At 43.6% G+C, this 24,225-nt stretch overlaps 1 protein-coding gene across 1 annotated transcript in view; it reads right to left on the bottom strand.

Annotated features, from left to right (window-relative positions):
• The window catches only part of LOC307193545 (N-acetyllactosaminide beta-1,6-N-acetylglucosaminyl-transferase-like), a 56,479-nt gene that overhangs the window by 16,331 nt on the left and 15,923 nt on the right, over positions 1-24,225 (bottom strand). Inside the window, exon 2 of the mRNA XM_079935688.1 lies at positions 8,785-10,248. Within this exon, the coding sequence (XP_079791814.1) occupies positions 8,785-9,715 (931 nt within the window). The 5' untranslated portion in view covers positions 9,716-10,248. The remainder of the gene's footprint in view (positions 1-8,784; positions 10,249-24,225) is intronic.

Below are 24,225 nucleotides of genomic sequence, written 5' to 3'. Positions count from 1 at the left end.
GTTCATGGCCTGCCCAGCAATGAATGAGGCGGAGATAGAAGATAGCTGGGCCCCAGGCTGAGATGCTGGTGCTTCAAGGTAAAATAAGGGCAGGAGCAGAGGGGCTTCCCTGGTGGCACAGTGGTTGAGAATCCGCCTGCCAATGCAGGGGACACGGGTTCGAGCCCTGATCCAGGAAGATCCCACCTGCTGCAGAGCAACTAAACCCGTGCGCCACAACTACTGAGCCTGTGCTCTAGAGCCTGTGAGACACAACTCCTGAGCCCGCGTGCCACAACTACTGAAGCCCGCGTGCCTAGAGCCCGTGCTCCACAACAAGAGAAGCCACCGCAGTGAGAAGCCCATACACCACAATGAAGAAGAGTAGCCTCTGCTCGCCACAACTAGAGAAAGCCCGCATGCAGCAACAAAGACCCAATACAGACAAAAAAAAAAAAAAAAAAAAGGCAGTAGCAGAGAGGAGCTGAGCTCTGCTTGAGTAAAAAGATAAGACAACCACATTCTTCACTCTTGAGGTCACGGAGACCTCCGTGACTACACATGTGCAGAAAGTTTCCTTAGCGTCAAAAAAGGAAGGGGGTGGGAATTCCCTGGCAGTCCAGTGGTTAGGGCTCCACGCTTCCACTGCAGGGGGGCACGGGTTCGATCCCTGGTTGGGGAACTAAGATCCCACATGCTGTGTGATGCAGCCAAAAAAACAAAAAACAAAAAGGGAGGGGGCGCTAGCCCGTAATATGTCCTGCCAGCCTCCCAGAGACCCTCGCACTAGAACATATCTTGGCTAAAAGATGTGCAGGCACGTTGGGAGGGCCCTGAGTCAGACCCAGTTTGGGCACGAAGCAAGACAAAGCAAGATGATTGGCCAGAAGGAACCCATAAAACTTCCCCCATGTAAGTAATTCCTGCCACTCCCAAAGCGTGACTCTCCCTCTGAGCCTGCCTGCATGTCTTTCTGCACGTACTTTTCTTCTAATAAACGCTTTTGTCTCTGTGCTGAATTCTTTCTTCAGAGAAGACAAGGACTGAGGTCCTGTTTCAAGCCTGCTGACCCTGGTGATCTAGTGGTTAGGTTTCCGCACTCTCTTCAAGCCACCTCACCCTGTGGCCCGTGAGATCAGGGCTGGGAGAGAAGAATAAACAAAAGCCCCTCCCCCCAACACTCACATCAAGGAGATGACACAGTTACCATCTCTCCTTTGAAATCTTCTTAGTCTTCCCTACTCCTCCCTCTGTGAGCCCATGCCAAGTAGTATACACCTAGGATAACTCTGATCAGTTTTGTTTTATTTGGTAGTCAGCTGCACAGGGGTGAAAGCACACTGTGCGCACACGTGGAGGGGCTATCAGCGCTGGGCTCCCAGGTGGTTCATCTGTTTCTGGCTCCCATCACTGTCTGCACATACTAGGCAATCAGACACTTATCGATCAAGTGCTCTATTTTGCATTCCCTGTTTCCCTGATCACCTTAGTGTGAGATTCCTACATTTGTGATTTATATTTTGTCATCTGTGATCTCTATTTGTATCTGTGGATGTGGGGACGTTCAAAGTACCTAGTTTTTCCAAAACATCTTAATTACAAAGACAACATAACATTACAGATAGTTTGTGAACACAGTGTTTTCATGTCCTGTGCTCCCATTTCCCTCTTGTCCATAGATACACACATTCTGATTTTACCAAGAACATGGGAGATGCAAGTTCGCATCCTGCGTTTTGCACTTCCTGTCAGAGCATAACATTTTCTTTTTTTCTTTCTTTTTTTTTTTTTTTTTTTTTGCTGTACGCGGGCCTCTCACTGTTGTGGCCTCTCCCATTGCGGAGCACAGGCTCCGGACGTGCAGGCTCAGCGGCCATGGCTCACGGGCCCAGCCGCTCCGCGGCATGTGGGATCTTCCCGGACCGGGGCACGAACCCGCGTCCCCTGCATCGGCAGGCGGACCCCCAACCACTGTGCCACCAGGGAAGCCCGAGCATAACATTTTCCATCGTGCTACTCAGTTTTCACTGGACATCATCTTCACACCATTACCTTAGAACCCAAGACTGGAGTTATTATTTGTTGTTGTTTTGTTCCCACCCCAGCTGAAAACTAATGCATTAACAAGAAGGTTGCCAACTCTGTTTCATAATCTTCAGGAGCATAGGAAATGATGATAAGAAAGGACTTAGGGAAGTTTTCCAGAACCAAGGGGTCAGACTTTACTTGTTTTAGGAATCAGATTCTACATACAATATGATTCAAGTGAATACAGACTGGTCTGTAGGACCCAAAATGAATTCAAACAACTCAAATATCTATTTACTTAACTATCTTTCATGTGTCTACCTAGAATTCTTTGGAACAAATCATTTCTTCAATACAGTAGTCATACGAGAGCAATCTTTTCAAAAATGATGACTAAAATTTTGTTAATTTTTGTTTTATTTGTAATATCTCTCTAGGCAGCCACTGCCCACATCAAATGAAATCGACTATAGGGATGAATAAATGGAGGCCTCGGGACTTCCCTGGTGGTGCAGTGTTTAAGACTCCACACTCCCAATGCAAGGGGCTCCGGGTTCAATCCCCGGTCACGGAACCAGATCCCATATGCATGCCACAACTAAGAGTTCGCATGCTGCAACTAAGGAGCCCGCCTGCTGCAACTAAGACCTGGTGCAAACAAATAAATAAATACTTAAAAAAATAAATTATAAAATAAATAAATGGTGGCATCAATGCCTAATTATGCTTTCTAAACTAGTTGAATAATTTTTACAACTTTTTCTCCTAATGTATTCAGATGATTACATCAACTCTTCCTTTGTTGATTTCGGCTATCTCCTCATTCTTGACACAATTCCATCCCTCCAGAGATTTCACGCATAAAAGCATCTCTAATAATTTGCCTGTTCTGCTCTGAATTTACAGCTCCCTGAGTTTAAAGTTACAGGGTAAAGAACGTTTGCAAGTTGGCACTTTGCTGCAGTGGAGTCCTTAATTGCATCTCACCTGAAATGCTTCAAGGGTCTTTTGATTTGGGCAATACTAGCCATTTTTTACAGGAATCAATCTTTTTTTGTGCATCACCCCGGTGCTATCTGATGTCTACTCTCCCGGTGGTCATGTGGGAAACGCTGGTTCTCCGGACCCTCCTGACTTTCCTGAGGACCTTTTGCAATATACCACTCATCATTCTTCTAAATTCTGGGTACAACGCTCTTGCCATTTGTGCAAGATAGTAGAAGGGGATGGTAATGAGTGACCAAAAAAAAAAAAAAAAGACATTCTCCTTTATCCCAGCCTGAACATTACATCAAAATTAATACCCCAAATTCTAAGTTGGAGGCAGTGATTGGGTAGGATAGAATTCTGAAGAAGTTGGCAACCAACACAGACTTGTGGCTTGGCCGCTCTGTAAGTGGTGAGGTGTTCACTGATGTCCCAGAATTCAACCTACACTTGCTTATTTCTATGTAACGTACACTCTTATAAATTCTCACTCCAGGACATAAACTAATTTTTATTCCATTAAGAAAATTGCGCTTAGAGTTTAATCTCAACAACTGACTGTAGAAAGGGAGCAGAAGAAAAGGGCTCCATTTCTACAGATGTGGATGCACTGTGCCTCATGCTTGTCTTATTCCTGGGGCCACGTGGTACCCAAACCACTTTTCAAGTATTCGTTTCATCATGACATCACCTCTGTGCCCAAGTAAGAAACCAGGGAAACCAAATGGAAACTTTCTCAGCGTCCACAGAGGTCACAGAGAAAGAGCAGCTTGGGTTAAACTGGTTTTAAGCGCACGTGACATTTTGTCTTTTTGGACTCCTGCAGCTCTTTCTCTCTGCCCAGGCTCTCTCCTCCCTCCATCTTCTTTCTCTGTTTGTTTATGTATTTACTATGTTAAATTCTGTACACTGTTTTCTCATCATCACTGCTTTTGTTTGTTTGTTTGTTTTTGTTTTTAGCCACAGGAAATAGCTGGAAGCAACAGGACTTAAAATAGCCCAGGAGGGTGGTGAGAGAGAGCCTGGATTGTGTGTCAGAAGGTCTCCAGTTGGGCCAAAGCCACTCTTGACAGCCGGGAGCCCTTGAACCAGTGATTTGATCTCACACCTCACAGCTTCCTCTGGGGTGAATTTGAGAAAACAACCCCTGTTCTTCCTCGGGGTCCCCAGTGGTGGCTTCCTGCCGACCACGTCACCTATACCTCTGAGCCTGAGTTTTTTCCAACAACGACCTCCTGGTGCAGCTGGAGGATTCCAGAAGTAACACACAGAAAGCACCCAGCTGGGGGCTGGCCAGAGACATCAGAGCTAATTTCATACCTTGAGGGAAAGCCACAGGGAAGAAAAGAGTGAAGAGAGGAAATGAGGAGGGTAGCAATTATTTAACATAAAATCACCGCAAATAGACTGGTAGGAAGGTGCAAGAAAAAACAGTCAATTAGATATCATTGGGGCACACAAAGCTGAGGCAAAGAGCTGACAGATGAAGAGCACCTCAGCGTTAAGTACAGTCTGTGCCCCCAAAGCCCCTTCCAGCTGCACTTGCCCTTGAAAGGGTACCTGACAACCCTCGGCTTTCAAAGCCAAAGGCTAACAGGAGGCAGCTGAGCCCAAGAACCTCAGAGGTTTTCACAGTCTAACATGTCTCTGCTCAGAAAGGCCTCAGGTTTGAGTTTTGGCTGGATTTGAGAGGTTGGGTGTCACAAGGAGAAGGTAAAACAAGGATCCAATCCCAGAGCCAACTGGGCTCTTCACCTGTCTAGACTTCTGCTCTTTCCTTCCTCCACTCTGCTCCCCACAGAGTCCTTGATTTGAGTTTGAAGTTACAGGAACTCACGGTCACTGCTACAGCGACTGTTCCCAGCCTGGGGAGACCTTGAGCTTCTGATCACTGAGAATTACGTGCTGCAAGACACTAGCCCCCTCCTTCCGATTGCAATATGCTGTTCAATCAGAACAGAGTGCAAAGAAACGGATCCCCTGCTCTTTTGGGTCCCCGGGTGCTGGATCGCAGTATCCCCATTTCTTCTCAAAGCTCACAGTCTACGAGGAACCTGATGCCTACTCTCTATTTGGCCAGCTGGATGGGGAAAGACCTTCTTTACAACAGATGACCATCAACAGCCCAGACTGAAAAAGTATGGAAGACAGAAAAATAGCTTTGTGTTTGGCAAAACCTGAATTTACTTAGTAGATCAGTCTTTGTTTTTTTGTTTTTTGTTTTGCGGTACGCAGGCCTCTCACCGTTGTGGCCTCTCCCGCTGCGGAGCACAGGCTCCGGACGCACAGGCTCAGTGGCCATGGCTCACGGGCCCAGCTGCTCCACGGCATGTGGGATCCTCCCAGACCGGGGCACAAACCCGTGTCCCCTGCATCGGCAGGCGGACTCCCAACCACTGTGCCACCAGGGAAGCCCATGTAGATCAGTCTTTAATTCTGGAAGATGGATTTTCATAGAAACTACTTGCAGAATGACCTCATCACTTCTCAAAATTTTTCTTTTTTTTTTGGCCATGGCTCGAGGCACGTGGGATCTTAGTTCCCCGACCAGGGATCCAACCTGCGCCCCCTGCAGTGGAAGCACAGAGTCTTAACCACTGGACCACCAGGGAAGCCCCCCTCATCACTTTTCTAACTGGTCCAGGGCTTCATTATCAGTTTTGCATATTATCGAATGAAGTTCATTCCTCACAGGAATGTTGTGTGGAGTGACTAATCAAATAAAGCACATTTTAAATGCCAGAGGGTGCCAAGTACTTTATTAAATTCTGGAAACATTTTCCCTTTGACTGAAGGGAACTGAGGAAAATAGTGCAAACCATTAATTAGAAACATTGTCCTTTAATAAGAAATTAAAAGTTGTAACTAAGATATACATGGATACTAATGACTTAACAAGACATGAAAATTCATGATCACCAGTAAGTATATCACATAATGAAACAACATACTAATAAGTGCTCTGCTTTGAAAAACCTTTAGAAACAGAAATCTCATGTACCCCAATCAAATGATTCATTCATTCACAAACATTTTTTGTGTATTTAGTTTATGCAGGCACTGTGCTAGATTCTGGAAATATAAAACATAAGTGTAGGGCTTCCCTGGTGGCGCAGTGGTTGAGAGTCCGCCTGCCAATGCAGGGGACGCGGGTTTGTGCCCCGGTCTGGGAGGATCCCACGTGCCGCGGAGCGGCTGGGCCCGTGAGCCATGGCCGCTGAGCCTGCGCGTCCGGAGCCCGTGCTCCGCAACGGGAGAGGCCACAGCAGTGAGAGGCCCGCGTACAGCAAAAACAAAAAACAAAAAACAAAAAACATAAGTGTAGCCCACATGAGTACACGGCTACTAGATCTTAAAATGCTATTGGGGATTAAATAGAGGTAATATTTCTTAATCAAATTTATAAGATTTTATACAGCAAAGGAAACCATAAACAAAACAAAAAGACAACCTACGAACTGGGAGAAAATATTTGCAAATGATGTGACCAACAAGGGCTTAATTTCCTTTTTTTTAAAAAATTAATTTATTTATTTGGCTGCACTAGATCTTTAGTTGCAGTATGCGGCATCTAGTTCCCTGACCAGGGATCGAACCCAGGTCCCCTGCACTGGGAGCGTGGAGTCTTAACCACTGGACCACCAGGGAAGTCCCAAGGGCTTAAGTTCCAAAATATACAAACAGCTCATACAACTCAGTAACAAAAAAACAAACAACCCAATCAAGAAATGGACAGAAGACCTAAATAGGCATTTCTCCAGAGAAGATATACAGATGGCCAGTAGGCACATGGAAAGATGCTCAACATTTCTAATTATTAGAGAATGCAAATCAAAACTACAATGAGGTATCACCTCTCACCAGTCAGAATGGTCATCATTAAAAAAAGTCTACAAATAATAAATGTTAGAGAGGGTGTGGAGAAAAGGGATCCCTCCTACACTGTTGGTGGGAACGTAAATCGGTACAGTCATTGTGGAAAACATTATGGAGGTTTCTTAAAAAACTAAAAATAGAGTTACCATATGATCCTACAATCCCACTCCTGGGCATATATCCAGAAAAGACAAAAACTCTGATTTGAAAAGATACATGCACCCCAGTGTTCATAGAAGCACTATTTACAATAGCCAAGACATGGAAGCAACCTAAATGTCCATCAACACATAAATGGAGGGCTTCCCTGGTGGCGCAGTGGTTGGGAATCTGCCTGCCAGTGCAGGGGACATGGGTTCGAGCCCTGATCCGGGAAGATGTCACATGCCGCGGAGCAACTAAGCCTGTGCACCACAACTACTGAGCCTGTGCTCTAGAGCCCGTGAGTCACAACTACTGAGGCCCACATGCCTAGAGCCCGAGTCCTGCAACAACAGAAGCCACCACAATGAGAAGCCCACACACCACAACAAAGAGTAGCCCCTGCTCACCACAACTAGAGGAAGCCGCTAGCAGCAATGAAGACCTGGTGCAGCCAAAAATAAATAATAAATAAATAAATAAATTTATTTTAAAAAATGATAAATGGGTAAAGAACATGTGATTACATATATACAATGGAATACTACTCAGCCATAGAAAAGAATGAAATAATGCCACTTGCAGCAAAAAGGATGGATCTAGAGATTATCATACTAAGTGAAGTAAGTCATACAGAGAAAGACGAATATCATATGATGTCACGTATGTGGAATCTAAAATGTGATACAAGTGAGGTTATTTACAAAACAGAAATAGACTCAGAGACATAAAAACTTACGGTTACCAAGGGGAAAGGGAGGGGACAGATAAATTAGGAGTCTGAGATTAACAGATACAAACTACTATAGATAGATAAACAACAAGCTCCTACTGCATAGCACAGGGAACTATATTTAACATCTTGTAATAAACTATGGAACTATGGAAAAGAATCTGAAAAAGAATATATATAATTGAATCACTTTGCCATACACCAGAAACTAACACAACGTTGTAAATCAACTATACTTCAATTAAAAAGATGAGGTAATGTTTCCAGAAAACCATCTCCTTCCAACCTCCTCCCTCCAGTAGTTTTCCAGCAAATCAGCCCCTTCCTACCACTCTCTCCATTCCCAGGAGGATAAAGTTGCCTGGAAGCATACTAATGCGAATCCTCTCCTTCTCTTTAAGGTAGAGGCAGTTAATGGAGTTACCTCTGTTGTTTAAAAGCAGAATAAGAGGGGACTTCCCTGGTGGCGCAGTTGATAAGACTCCACGCTCCCAATGCAGGGGGCCCGGGTTCAATCCCTGGTCAGGAAACTAGATCCCACATGCATGCCGCAACTAAGAGTTCGCATGCCGCAACTAAGAGTTCGCATGCCGCAACTAAGGAGACCTGGAGCCGCAACTAAGGAGCCTGCCTGCGGCAGCTAAGACCTGAGGCAACCAAATAAATAATTAAATAAATATGAAAAAATAACATTAAAAAAAAATAAAAGCAGAATAGCAAAAGCCGGAATGTGGAAGTGCAAAGTTCTGTTTACCTTGAATCTCACCCCCAAAGGCCTGTCCTTCAGAGTCACAAAGACAGAGCCTTAGAACTGATATGTAAGAACTGTAACTTAGGTTATATGAATTCCATTGAAACAGACACACAAAACAGTCTACAGGGTGTCCATAAAACTGGAAACATAGGTGAATATATATAATGCAATTTAAGATATTTTCAAAGTGTAAAACACACACACACACTCACACACACACACACACACACACACACACACAAATACTTCCAGACTTTATGTAGAATGGAAATCAAGTTCCACATACCTGGAATCCTGTTAAGTGTCACCCAGAAATGTTCATCAGGAGAGTAGGTGTCCTTCGACCACCCAAGTAAATCAATGGCCCTCTGGTCTTGGAGAACAAAATTAGCAAATTCTCTTGTAAGGGCTACATAGGCGGAGCCAAAGTAAATGGTGAGATTATGGGGAGGAGACATTTTTCTTATCCAAGTCCACAGCATGAAGGAAAACAATTGGTATTTCTGCTCCAAGTGCACATATCTGGTCCTTCTGATAATATGAGCTGGAGGCAGCACCCCTGGGGTGATGTTTTTCCCTTTAAATCCTTTTATATACTGAACGATCTCCCTGTTGGTTTTCAGGGGGAAATCTTGCCCGCACGTGTTGATGGCGTACTTCCAGGGAACCTCTGAGTCTATGAGGTCTTGCAGGCAATTCAGGTCAGCCTGGAGCCTGGAAATTCCTGCATAGACCACAGACTCCCTCTTGGAAGCCAGAAAGGCATTTGCGAAGCAGCTCAGCAGCCTTCCTACCGAATCCTTGAAAGCAGAGGTGGCTTTCTCATCCACATGAACGCAGTAGACATTTTGAGGCATGTAAATAGCCCTGAAAAGCCTCTCAAATGTATCAAAGTCTTTGTGGATGACCATGACATATGCCAAAGGGAACTCAGCTTCGTCTTTGGACAGAGGTTTCATTATGTAGTGATTCTGGGTCAAGTATTGTTGGCAAGTTATGTTTCTCAGTGGTGTCATTGGTATATTTCCATACAAGATTTTCTTTCCTGCTATGATCATGTCACAGACTTCTGCAAGCACTGAAGAGTTTGAGATTTTCCCCGCTGGAAGGTATTTTGGCAGGACTAAATTGTTGGTATAGAGGAACAAAAGAATTAGAGAAACGGCCATAAGCCCTACAACGAACTCAAACACCTTCAGCTTCATGTTTCCTGCCATCTCTTCTGTGTTTGTCACTTCATATCATTGCTGAAGTCAGTCTTCAGGTCCATCCCCCGACTGCTGGGGAATCTACTCCCACTTCTTATTTTGAGCAAGAGGAGAAATACTGCCACTCACTTAAGGGACCGTGGATCAACCACAAGCTGAAGTTCTTCTCTAACGATGAAGGGATTGAGTGGATCTGAGAACATGAGCCACTGGGGCCAACGGAGCAACAGCTGAGCAGTGTTAGGCACCTTGGTCCAGGTCAATCTCAAGTTAAGACCCTAACAAATCTGTCACGGCTGCCGACTCAAGGTGTTCCCCCGGGGGGTGGGGGTAGAACGTGTGTCCGTCTTACAGCCCTTTTACCCCGGAGAGGGACACCCTCACCATCACCGACATCATGTTTGACCACAAGGGACGGTATATTTCTTCAATTTGGGGCCACATCCCCAAAATGTTGTTGTTGTGAGGCAGGTCACCACCAGCAGTGACTGATATTAATGTTAACAGCTCCCAGAATTGCTGAAAGCAGGGTTTCTCTTTACCTAAAGATAAAAATCAAGAATTCAGAGACGTGGGATTGGAAGGAATCTTGCAGCTTTTTCAGACCAGCTCGCTCAAGTCACAAATGGAGCATCTTGAAAACGAACTGTCACTGATGTTCTATCGCCCTCTTGGCTCCATTTTCTCACTGACAACCTAGGAGGTGAGCATTGACCTTACACCCACTTTGCACAAGAGGAGATTGAAGCCCACACATGCACTGACTTGCCTGAGGGTCAATAATGAGTTCATGGTAGCATGAGGTCTCAACCCTAATAGGGTCGAGAATATTGTACCTGGAATATGCGCTCCCCCCCTTTTCTTGATGAGTTCGTCCCGTCCATCAGGCCCCCCATGTGGCACCCCTTCCCTGCCCTCCCAAGTCTGGGTTAGGAGCCCTTCCACCTGTTCTACTAGGACCTGGTGCCCCTCTCTTTGCTTGTCTGTTTGCCCCACCACTAGCCTATGGAGAGCGATTTCTGTCTACTGATCACTAGAGTTTTGGCACCTCGCTGATGTTAGGCGGTCATCATTAAATTAAGTCTAGTCATTTTTCTTCCCTCTATACCAGGGGTGGACAAAACTACAATGGGCATCATGGGTGTGGGCCAATCCACCTGCCATATGTTTCTGTACAGCCTGTGAGCTAAGAACTGTTGTACATTTTTGAATGGCTGAAAGGAAATTTGAAGAAAAAGAATATTTCATGATACATGAAATTCACATTTCAGTGTCCATAAATACAATGCCATTGGAACATAGCCATTGGTTTACAGATTGTCCATAGCTGCTTTCCCATGGCAACAGCAGAGCTGACCAGTTGTAACAGAAACCATCTGGCCACCCAAGACTAGAATATTTACTCTTTGGCTCTTGACAGAAAAGATTTCTTGATCCCTCCCCTATAACTACTGATGTCTCTGCAAACCAGTATATTTTCTACTGTGGACTTTGTACAACTTTACCACTTTTTCCTGTATTTTCTAGATTTCCTCACGAATGCTAGAATGACATCCTATTTAGTAGCAAAGCATGTGCTTTAAAGAGAGAAATCTACAAACAACAAATGCAGGAGAGGGTGTGGAGAAAAGGGAACCCTCTTGCACTGTTGGTGGGAAAGTAAGTTGATACAGCCACTATGGAGAACAGTTTGGAGGTTCCTCAAAAAACTAAAAATAGAATTACCATATGACCCAGCAATCCCACTACTAGGCATATACCCAGAGAAAACCATAATTCAAAAAGACACCTGCACCCCAATGTTCATTGCAGCACTATTTACAATAGGCAGGTCATGGAAGCAACCTAAATGCCCATCAACAGACGAATGGATAAAGAAGATGTGGTGCATATATACAATGGAATATTAGCCATAAAATGGAATGAAATTGGGTCATTTGTAGAGACGTGGATGGATCTAGAGACTGTCATACAGAGTGAAGTACGTCAGAAAGAGAAAAACAAATATTGTATATTAATGCATATATGTGGAACCTAGAAAAATGGTACAGATAGACTGGTTTGCAGGGCAGAAATAGAGACACAGATGTAGAGAACAAACGTATGGACACCAAGGGGAGAAAGTGGCAGGGGGTGGGGATGGTGGTGGGATGAATCGGGCGATTGGGATTGACATGTATACACTGATGTGTATAAAATGGATGACTAATAAGAACCTGCTGTATAAAAAATAAAGTTAAAATTTAAAAAAATAATAAAAAATAATAAAAATGTATAATGCTCGCTTAAAAAAAGTTATTACAAAAAGAAAGAGAGAGAGAGACTTGGGTGGGTTGGGATCTTGGTTTTACTGTTCCTAGCGGTATGAGCTTGGGCAAGGGGCTTTGCTTTTCTGTTTCAGTTTTGTCATCTGTCAAATAAAGAAAATACCAGTAAGTTTGTTTGGCGGACGAATATGGGTTAATAAGTGGAATGCAATTTGCTCAGACCTTGGCACACAGAAAACTACTGACTACTAAAACTGCTAACTGCTGAGTTGCAGACGGTCATTTTTAGAGGCTCACCTGCACCTCCAGAGAACCAGAAATTCAGAGCACGCTGCTTTGCCTGACTCCACTGTTTCTCAAACTCTGGCAAAACGTGGTGCTGCCACACACTGGCCCTGTACAGCATAGCTGGACAAGGTGGAAAATCTTGTGCATGGAAGGAAGGGAGAATTTTTGTGCCAATACAGCATTTTATTCTCCCAATAGACTGGGAGCAACTCGGAGGGAAGAACACGTCTTTGAAGACACAGGAGGAGGGCTCAATGTGGCATGTGAGCGACCCCGAAGAACTTCCCAGACCTCAAGGTCCCAACCCAACCAGCCAGCCGCGGTTTCCATAAGGACATTTAAGATGTCTCTTAAGCAAGCAAATTGTTTTGGTGAGTTATTCCAGAAAAACGCCATAGCAATAACTTCTATACATCTCATTAAGTCATTGGGGGACTTCCCTAGCAGGCCAGTGGTTATGACTCCACGCTCCCAATGCCGGGGACACGGATGGTTCGATCCCTGGTCGGGAGAACCAAGATCCCGCATGCTGCGTGGCGCAGACAGAAAAGAAAAGTCATTGGAAACAATGACATTTAACGAAGGTTCTGAAAAAATGGGACAAGAGACAGGTTAGATTAGATGGAAGCAAAGCAAGCAAGGTCTGGAGCACGGAGTACTCTTGGGGATTCTTTGCTATGTTCCGGCAGGGACAGCTGAGCAGCCTGTAGAGCATATGAAGGCAGTAGGATGCACCATGGTTGTGTGCCATCACTTCTATTATTCATTTGCAGAATTAGATATCAGTCCTAAAAATAAAAATTTCCCCAATGTCCTAGGCACACTCAAATCAAAATCAAATCATTTAATTTTAATTCTTCTCATGTAATTTGAGTATCAAATTTTTAATTCTTTTTTTTTTTTCCAGGAAAGTTAAACGGTCACATAAGAGAACTGTCCAGTGACAGAACTGGGAAGAAGCTTAGAGGTCATCTCATCACCTGCTGTCATTTTACAGAGGAAAGCAGGATGCCATTCAGAGAAGGGAACAGCCGTGAGCACCACAGCCAGGAGGGGCAGCTGGTCAGGGCTGATCCAGGCAATGTGCCGCTTCCAAAAATGTTTCCTTCCTTTCGATAAGGATTTCAGGAAACAGCATTTTTTTTTTTTTTTTTTTTTTTTTTTTTGCAGTACGCGGGCCTCTCACTGTTGTGGCCTCTCCCGTTGCGGAGCACAGGCTCCGGACGCGCAGGCTCAGCGGCCATGGCTCACGGGCCCAGCCGCTCCGCGGCATGTGGGATCTTCCTGGACCGGGGCACGAACCCGTGTCCCCTGCATAGGCAGGTGGACTCTCAACCACTGCGCCACCAGGGAAGCCCGGAAACAGCATTTTACAAGTGCTTCTATACGCCTATTCAACTGAAGGACAGATTACACAAGATTATCTTAACTTCATGAGATTGGTCTTCGGTTCAGTTTCTACCCTTAGAAACCTAAGCTAAAGATAATATTTGTGCTTTTAAAAGAGGCTGATAACATATTTGCACTTTGAAGTCCAATGTGATAACACTTATTCTGGCTAGTGCTTTTTTTTTTTTAAGTTTTGAATTTTATTTTATTTATTTTTTTATACAGTATTCGGGCTAGTCTTAGCAGGAGTAGGTAAATACATCCAAAGCCAAACAAAGACAATTTTGGAAACTTTGTGACCAAAACTGACAGGTTTATTCAAAACTCTTGTTAAGGGCATCTAATTCTAATAACATTTGTATTTATGACTGTCCTCTAAATCCTTAGTTATCTTCTGTAAGTAGATTATTTCTCATAAAAACAAGAGTTAACCCAATCCATCAGCGTATTTCCAAGCACTTACCCATTGTCCCCACTGTGAAGGCCATTGCTGATATTTTCACCCCTCTTCCCCCCCACCAAGTCCCCTACTTCTGTCCTTCCGTATTTGACACGTTCTTGCATTTCTGTCAAATTAGCTGAATAGAAGAGTAGTTTTGAATCAGGGGCACATGCTGACCCAGGAAAATTTAACACAGAATCCCCTTCCGGTCTCTGATACCGAGATCTGAAACCTGGAAAATTCATGTTTTACCCCTAATCACTGGCGCTGAAGACTTGTTAAAGCATTTTTTTAACTTTTATTGTGGCATACAAGCATATAACATAAACGTTGCCGTCATAACCACCTTGAAGTGTGCAGCACAGTAGTGTTAACTATATGCATATTGTCAGCAGAACTCCAGAACTTTCTCATCTTGCATAACGAAAATTCTCTACCCATTGAACGACAACTCCCATATCCCCTCCCCACCCAGCCCCTGGTAACCACTACCACCAATACTTAATCAGCAAGAGCAAGGCCAGTATAACACCAGAGGTCCGAGACAACAGGAAGGAAGGACTTCTGGAGTCAGAGTCGCAGCCCAGTTGGTGAGGGGCTTAGGAATCACGTGGTTGCCAGGGACAGAAACCCACCCAGACAGAAGTTCTGTCATGTGAGGTGACTTGTCTGAGGCCGCCCCACTGATAGGAGCCTGAGTGGGGATTCAAGCCCCATCGACTGGCCCCAGAGCTGGGGTCGTTTGATGGCACGGAGGCACCCTGCCGCCCCCATCTCCATTCTCAGTTCAGCCGTCTTAGAGCAGAATCAAGAAGGCAGAGCATCGTCTTGTTCGACCTCAGCTGGGAACGTACAAGTCTGACAACTCAGGTGTTTTGCTGCTCTGCACAAGTGGGCCTATGACCTCAAGTATTGCTTTGGGGGTTACACATTGTAGAAAGTAGACAAATTTGCAAATATAGAATCGGTGAATAATGAGGATCAACGGTGTTTACTCAAGAGAAATCAAAGCATGTGTTCATATATAGTCCTGGGCATGGCTGTTCAGGGCATCTTTATCTGCAACAGCAAACCATAATAATAGTAAAATAATAAATAATAAAATAATACAAATGTTCATAAACAGAGGAATGGATTAAAAAATTATCATATAGGGCTTCCCTGGTGGCACAGTGGTTGAGAGTCCATCTGCCGATGCAGGGGACATGGGTTCATGCCCTGGTCCGGGAAGGTCCCACATGCAGCGGAGCGGCTAGGCCCGTGAGCCATGGCCGCTGAGCCTGCGCGTCCGGAGCCCGTGCTCCGCAATGGGAGAGGCCACAACAGTGAGAGGCCCGTGTACCAAAAAAAAGAAAAAAAAAAAATTATCATATAGCCACATAATGGAATACTTCTCAGGATAAAAGGGAATGAACTATGTATACAAGCAACAACATGGACGAACCTCAGAATAGTCAGGCTGAAAGAAGCCACACCTCCCAAAAAGAAAGTACTTACTATATGATTCCATTCATAGAAATATCTAGAAAACACAAATAAATCTATGGTAACAGAGAGCAAATCAGTAGTTTCCCGGGAACAGGAAGCAAAAAAGAGAGGAATTATAAAGAGACATAAGAAAACTTTGGGGGCCTAATGGACGTGTTCAGTATTTTGATTGTACTGATGGCTTTACAGATATATTAATGTGTCAAAAATTTTCACTTGTACATGTATGGACAGTTTATTGTATCTTAGTGATACCCCAATAATGCTGAGGACAAATCTGACAGAAAAAAAGTGGGATATAGTAATCCAGAGAATGGTTAAATATTAAAATAATGCATATTGTATTTTTCTCCTGATGCCCAAGCTATGAATGTATTGAATGATATGGAATATTTGCAAATGTGCCAGGCACTGTTCTATGCCCTTTACATACAATAAATCATTTAAAACTCATATCGACTATTCTTCATGAGAGGGATACTAATTTTTTTTTTACTGAAGCATAGTTGATTTACAATGTGTTAGTCTCAGGTGTGATTCAGTTATATATATATATGTGTGTATATATATATTCTTTTTCAGATTCTTTTCTACTATAGGTTATTCCAAGATACTTAATACAGTTCCCTGTGCTATGCAGTAGGCTCTTGTTGTTTATCTATTTTACATATAGTAGTGTATATCTGCTAATCCCAAATTCCTAATTTATCCCTCCCCTCCTTGCCCTTTGGTAACCATAAGTTTGTTTTTTATGTCTGTGAGTCTATTTCTGTTTTGTAAATAAGTTCATTTGTGTCATATTTTAGATTCCACATATAAGCAATATCACATATTTGTCTTTCTCTGTCTGACTTACTTCACTTAGTATGATAATCTCTAGGTCCATCCCTGTTGCTGCAAATGGGAATATTTTATTCTTTTTTATGGCTGAGTAATATTCCATTGTATATATGTACCACATCTTCTTTATCCATTCCTCTGTTGATGGACATTTAGGTTGCTTCCATGTCTTGGCTATTATTAATAGTGCTGGTATCGGGGGCTTCCCTGGTGGCGGTGGTTGAGAGTCCGCCTGCCAATGCAGGGGACACGGGTTCGTGCCCCGGTCCGGGAAGATCCCACATGCCGTGGAGTGGCTGGGTCCGTGAGCCATGGCCGCTGAGCCTGAGCGTCCGGAGCCTGCGCTCCGCAACGGGAGAGGCCACAACAGTGAGAGGCCCATGTACCGCACACACAAAAAAAATAGTGCTGGTATGAACATTTGAGTGCACGGATCTTTTCAAATTAAAGTTTTTATCTTTTCTGGATATATGCTCAGAAGTGGAATTGCTGGATCATATGGTAACTCTATTTTTAGTTTTTTAAGGTAACTCCATACTGTTCTCCATAGTGGCTGCCATCAATTAACATTGCCACCAACAGAGGAATATTATTATTATCTCCCTTTTGCCGAAGAAAAAGCTGAGGCACTGAGAGGTTAAGTAACTGGCCCAAGGTCACACAGCTTGAAGCAGGAGAACCAAGTCTCAAAAGCAGGCAGTTTGGGGCCAGGAGCCAGGATCCATGCTCCTGAAAACTACATTATGTCATTTTCTTCTTGAAGGAAGGCAACTAACCTTTATTGAGTATCTACTGTATACCAAACACTGTGCTCAGTACTTCCAGGTTCCTTGTACAACTTAATTCTCACAATTACTCAAGAAGATAGATGATATCATTTCAAGTTTTTTAGATGAAACTGCTTCAATTCAGAGCATGTTCCACAGTGATTTCATATGTGAGCATAAACCTCATTTCGCCTGCCTCACCATCCACTTTGTTCATCGGTGTATTTCCTGTTCTTCCCTATGTCCCATGTCCCTGATTTAATCCCTAAATCAGCTATAAGATGATAGACACATTCTCCCTCACATAATATAAAGAAATGGCAAATTATAAACGAGTAGCAGAGTGATCCTCAGTTTTCAAAAAAACAAATCAAATTACTCCTGCCTCAGGAGGTAAAGGAATTACCTCAGGTAAGTCCCCCACCCCTGAGGGTAGGCTGGATTTGGTAACACTGCCAAACAATAGCAAACGGAAAGACAAAAACTGTTACTTTAATGCGGAGAAATCTGGCAAACATGACCTTGACCAAGTGATCAAAGTCAACACCTCAATGGCATCTTGTGGACGTCAGAGACCCCCAGGTAGGATGTGATGAGAAGGGCATTTCACCTCTGTGATATTCTTCCCCCCAAACTCATAATCGCATTATGAACTTGAGAAAATACATCAGATACACCCCAACTGAGATCCATTCTAGAAAACATCTGTCCAGTCTTCCTCAAAACAGTCAAGGCAAAAAATGCAAGATAGAAACTGTCATAGACCAGAGGTACTAAGGACACAGGACAACTAAGTGAATGAGGTATCATGAGCTGGATCCTGGAACAGAAAAGGACATTAATGGAAAAACTGGTGAAATCCAAATAAAGCCTGGAGTTTAGTTATTAGTAATGTATTGACGTCGATATCTAAGCTTTGACAAACATACCACAAAGGTAACGAGAGATGATACCATCAGGAGAAACGAAAACCGATGGGAGGTATATAGGAACCCTTTGTAATATCTTTGCAAATTTTCTGTACATTTAGAATTATTCCAAAGTAAAATGTATCTTAAAAATCGAATCAGCAGCTTTTATTCAAGCAAAAGCTGAGCTTGGACCCTTACTGTGCAGGAAGAAACACTTAGGGGTGCAGCCTGGCTTTCAGACCATCCCAGCATTGCTGTTGGAGCATCCAGTTCTGCCGCCACGTTGCCAGCACGAGCCCTGAGTGCCCCAAGTGCCAACTGGCTTAAGTTCCACACTGTTAGGGGAGCTTAAACATCGACAGCTTTAATCTGCCACTAAGTGAAAAACTGACCTCAGGTCCTCTGTGTCCAGAAAGAGAATAAGGGTAAGTGTTCTTTCATTAATTGTGGCATCCATTGATAATCGATTTGATAACATTCCAGAAGAGTTTGGGATAAGGTGAACACACACACGCGCACACGCACGCGCACAATCCTATTACTGGGTTTGCTCTAGTAAGAAGAGCAGAGTTCTGGTTCCTGCACTTACTGTGTAAATTTGAGCAAGATTCTGAAGTCAGAGGAGCCTAGATGAAAGATAGACAGACATTCAGACACACACACACCCCTTATAGGTTTATCTCTGGGCCAACTCCCTCCTTCATCTTCCCTTCCTTGGTAACCCTCCCCCCAGGCATTAGTGGTACAATCTCAGAACTTTCCAGAACCCCACATCTTTGCAGTAAAATCCCAACACTGAGACTGGCTATGGAGTAAAAAACCATTAGTCATCAACATGGAGATGAGCTGGCCTTGGGTAGCCCTGGAGCTGCCATCATGATCTCAGTCTTAGTCTGGAATGCCATCCCGAGGAGCAGTTCTAATTAGCTAACTTATTTTTAATATTTATTTATTTATTTTTATTGATTGATTGCTTGATTTATTTTGGCTGCGCTGGGTCTTAGCTGCGGCACGAGGGAACTTCGTTGCGGCGTGCGAACCCTTAGTTGCGGCATGGTAACTCTTATTTGCGGCATGCGGGATCTAGTTCTCCAACCAGGGATTGAACACGGGCTCCCTGCATTGGGAGCGTGGAGGCTTACCCACTGGACCACCAGGGAAGTCCCCTAACTAGCTAACTAAACGGATTTTGGGGCGGACTGCCTCGATAATTCAGACATTCACGTTGATCCAGGAGCATTCGGACTCTGGTCCCCTGCGAGCCCTGAGGGAGCGGAGAGGAGGGTACATTCCCAAGGTATGCACTGCCCGTCCCCCTACCCCAGCTCCCAGCGCCCTTTCTCTAGGACTGATGATTGTCTCTTTGCGGTGCAAATACAGTTACTGGGCAGAATGCTTGAGCAAGTTTGATCTTGCCCCAGTTTTAACCTTGCTTTGAGAAAAATGTGGTCGCTTACATTTCTCCCTCTTAAAATTGCTCAGAGACTGGCTCCCACCTCTTGGGTCTAGGCGGCCCCATGAATCCTGTCTCACCCTCTCTCCTCGGATCAAAATCAGTGCTTCAACTGACTGGATGCAGCCCACCCACAGCACGAAGGATAATTTCCATTAAGCAAAGTCAATTGATTTAATTATATCAGTAATCAATCCCATCTATAAATCCTTTCACAGCAACATCTAAACTGGGTTTGATCAAGTAACTGGGCACCAGAGCCTAGTCATGCTGACCTCTGAAATTAACCATCACACTCTGTAAAGTGTGAATAATAATCTTTACTCCTTCAGAGGGTCCTTGTAAGAACTGAATAATTGCATGGAAAGCCTCTACCGTGTCCTGCACATACTGGATGCTGGGAAAGAGATGAATACAATTATTATCTTCATCTCTAATTTAAATGATTTTAAATGAGAAGTTAGCCTAAAGCAGTACAATTGTATGATCTTTCAGACAATTCTGGTGAGAATTCCAACTCTACCTTCTGATGATGTAGCCTTAGGCAAGACATTCTTTCCCCTCTTCAATCTTTTGAATCTTCAAGCTTCAATCCTTTCTTCTGGGAAACAGGGATTAAATGACTATCCTGCAAGGCTGCTGGAGGTTTCAGAGAATGCATGTGGAACGCATGGTACACAGTGCCTGCCGCACAGCTGTCGCTCTGGTTGTGATTATTGATATTACTGTCATGGCATTATTGGGCACCTCCTACTCCTGTGCTAAAGCCCATGCGAGGCATTTCAGGAGAGCCACACGGTGAGTGTGGATCACAAGCAGCTCTATCTGAAGCATTCATTGTAAAAATAAAACCAGTACAGTGGCAGGTAACACACAGATCTTGCCGTGGGCTGGGCCCTAGTCTGAGTGCTTTATCGGTGTGAAGGCACTTCATCTTTACAACACCGTTGTGAATTAGATGCTCTCCTGTTACTTACTTTGCAGAAGAGGAAACTGACTCACAGAGATCTTAAGTGACTTGCTGAGGTCACATGGTGCTGGCAGCAGTGGGGATGCAATTCAAACCCGGGCAGATCGAAGACAGTGTCCACTCTCCTTACTGCTCTTCTGTACTAAGCATCACATTGGAAATCATTAGCTTAGGAAATCAGTGCTCATGTCCTGTGGTCTCTTTGAATTACTTTCTGGAGTCCTTCAAAAGCTGAAGGGAGACATGTTTGTCTGATTTCTAATATCATTCATTCCTTTATTCATTCACTCATTTGCTCTTTTCACAAGAGTACAGTGTGAGTCCAGAGCCCCTCCTTAGGAAATGTCTCCAATACAACCAGATGAACAAACAAAGTAGAGGGGGTTGTGTAAGTAGCATCCAAAGGGGTGGGCCTGGACAGACGGCTACAGTGGGAACCCCAGTAGCTGGGGATGTCCCCACAAGAAACTTTGGGTCTAGAAAGATTGGATAGAAATATTAACTGAGACAAACGTTCCGCCCTTCTGATAAACCAAGAGACTTGCTGATAAATGCCTGGTGGATTAATAAATACTGGAAAGCTTGGGCTCTGTGCCCACCTTGGCCAGGCTTGCCCTGCAAGGGCCCTGCTGCCTTCTCTTCCTGACACGTGTCCACAGGTGAACAGTAATCCACGCTTATCATCGGCGTCATTAAGAACATACAGAGAGAGCATCCTCCCTGCACAAGCTACTAGGTAGGCCAGCAGCCCACTTTTCCGCGGGGCCAGGGCAGCAGGCAGTGTGTGCCAGTCCTGCCTTCTCTGTCCTGACACCTGAGGCAGTGTGGTGTGCTGGCTAAGAGTGTAGGTTTTGAGGACAAACACATGTGGCTTCAAATCCTTGTTCTTTTACGTCTTCACTGTGAACTTGGGCAAGGGGTATGCCCTCTCTCAGTCTTACTTTCATCATCTCTTGGAGAAAGACTGTTTTGGATGAAACTGTGTTCCACCCAAATTCATGCGTTGAATCATTAGGTGATGGGACGGAGGTGCTAGCCAGAGCTCCAGTGGCAATCACACTGCAATATATAAATGTATCAAATCACCATATTGTGCACCTTAAACTTACACAACGTTATGTGCCAAATGTATTGATATTTCAATTGAAAAAAATGACCTCTGCTTAATAGTGATTTGAAGGCCCATAGCTCAGGTTCTACATCTATTTTTTTTATAAAATAAAAAAAAGCAAACAGATAAACATCTGACCCTCTTCCTTGAGAGAAAGGGGTATAGAAATTGTAGGATGTGAAAACAATGTCCCCTTTACCCCGTTTTGCCCCAAATCTGAACATGTAATCTTGAGACATGGGCCAACAAGAGTGAGGTAGGTGGTGGGAAAAAAGAGTTGCCCGACTCTTGCTGGGAACAAATACTCTCCAGACACTGAGGGTGTTTTCTCAACAAAGGGAATTGATGTGTGAACTCTGGCTGGGAGTTCTACCAGGAACTTGCAGCAAGAGCAGGTAGGAAGCATCTTTAGGTTTCCCTATGTATAGTATCATGCCATCTGCAAACAGTGACAGATTTACTTCTCCTTTTCCGATCTGGATTCCTTTTATTTCCTTTTCTTCTCTGACTGCTGTGGCTAAAACTTCCAATACTATGTTGAATAAGAGTGGTGAGAGTGGGCAACCTTGTCTTGTTCCTGATCTTAGTGGAAATGCTTTCAGTTTTTCACCATTGAGGACGATGTTGGCTGTGGGTTTGTCATATATGGCCTTTATTATGTTGAGGAAAGTTCCCTCTATGACTACTTTCTGGAGAGTTTTTATCATAAATGGGTGTTGAATTTTGTCGAAAGCTTTCTCTGCATCTATTGAGATGATCATATGGTTTTTCTCCTTCAATTTGTTAATATGGTGTATCACGTTGATTAATTTGCATATATTGAAGAATCCTTGCATTCCTGGAATAAATCCCATACTACAAAGCTACAGTAATCAAGACAGTCTGGTACTGGTACAAAAACAGAAATATAGATCAATGGAACACGATAGAAAGCCCAGAGATAAACCCAAACACATATGGTCACCTTATCTTTGATAAAGGAGGCAAGAATATACAGTGCAGAAAAGACAGCCTCTTCAATAAGTGGTGCTGGGAAAACTGGACAGGTACATGTAAAAGTATGAGATTAGAACACTCCCTAACATCATACACAAAAATAAGCTCAAAATGGATTAAAGACCTAAATGTAAGGCCAGAAACTATCAAACTCTTAGAGGAAAACATAGGCAGAACACTCTATGACATAACTCACAGCAAGATCCTTTCTGACCCTCCTCCTAGAGAAATGGAAATAAAAACAAAAATAAACAAATGGGACCTAATGAAACTTCAAAGCTTTTGCACAGCAAAGGAAACCATAAACAAGACCAAAAGACAACCCTCAGAATGGGAGAAAATATTTGCAAATGAAGCAACTGACAAAGGATTAATCTCCAAAATTTACAAGTAGCTCATGCAGCTCAATAACAAAACAACAAACAACCCAATCCAAAAATGGGCAGAAGACCTAAATAGACATTTCTCCAAAGAAGATATACAGACTGCCAACAAACACATGAAAGAATGCTCAACATCATTAATCATTAGAGAAATGCAAATCAAAGCTACAATGAGGTATCACCTCATACCAGTCAGAACGGCCATCATCAAAAAATCTAGAAACAATAAATGCTGGAGAGGGTGTGGAGAAAAGGGAACCCTTTTGCACTGTTGGTGGGAATGTAAATTGATACAGCCACTATGGAGAACAGTATGGAGGTTCCTTAAAAAACTACAAATAGAACTACCATACAACCCAGCAATCCCACTACTGGGCATATACCCTGAGAACACCATAATTCAAAAAGAGTCATGTACCAAAATGTTCATTGCAGCTCTATTTACAACAGCCAGGAGATGGAAGCAACCTAAGTGTCCATCAACAGATGAATGGATAAAGAAGATGTGGCACATACATACAATGGAATATTACTCAGCCATAAAAAGAAACAAAATTGAGTTATTTGCAGTGAGGTGGATGGACCTAGAGTCTGTCATACAGAGTGAAGTAAGTGAGAAAGAGAAAAACAAATACCGTATGCTGACACATATATATGGAATCTAAGAAAAAAAAAAAAGGTCATGAAGAACCTAGGGGTAAGATGGGAATAAAGACACAGACCTACTAGAGCATGGACTTGAAGATATGGGGAGGGGGAAGGGTAAGCTGTGACAAAATGAGAGAGTGGCATGGACATATATACACTACCAAACGTAAGGTAGATAGCTAGTGGGAAGCAGCCGCATAGCACAGGGAGATCAGCTCGGTGCTTTGTGACCACCTAGAGGGGTGGGATAGGGAGGGTGGGAGGGAGACGTAAGAGGGAAGAGATATGGGAACATATGTATATGTATAACTGATACACTTTTTTATGAAGCAGAAACTAACACACCATTGTAAAGCAATTATACTCCAATAAAGATGTTTTTAAAAATTAATTAATTAAAAGAAAAAAAAAGAGCAGGTAGGAAAGGACAATAAAGATGAGCAGTCACCTTAGAGGCCCAGGCTTTGCAGAAGGTCACGATCTCAAAGAGAATGGGGAAACGGCACAGGCCGTGCTATCGCCTTTTCTACAAAAACTTGAAAGGCATGTTAGCGAGCATTGTTTTC

The sequence above is a fragment of the Stenella coeruleoalba genome, assembly GCF_951394435.1.
Source record: "Stenella coeruleoalba genome assembly, chromosome: 10".
NCBI classification, from domain to species: Eukaryota; Metazoa; Chordata; class Mammalia; order Artiodactyla; family Delphinidae; genus Stenella; species Stenella coeruleoalba.
The sequence above is the reverse complement of the archived record's forward strand: the minus strand, read 5'-3'. Positions and strand labels throughout refer to the sequence as shown.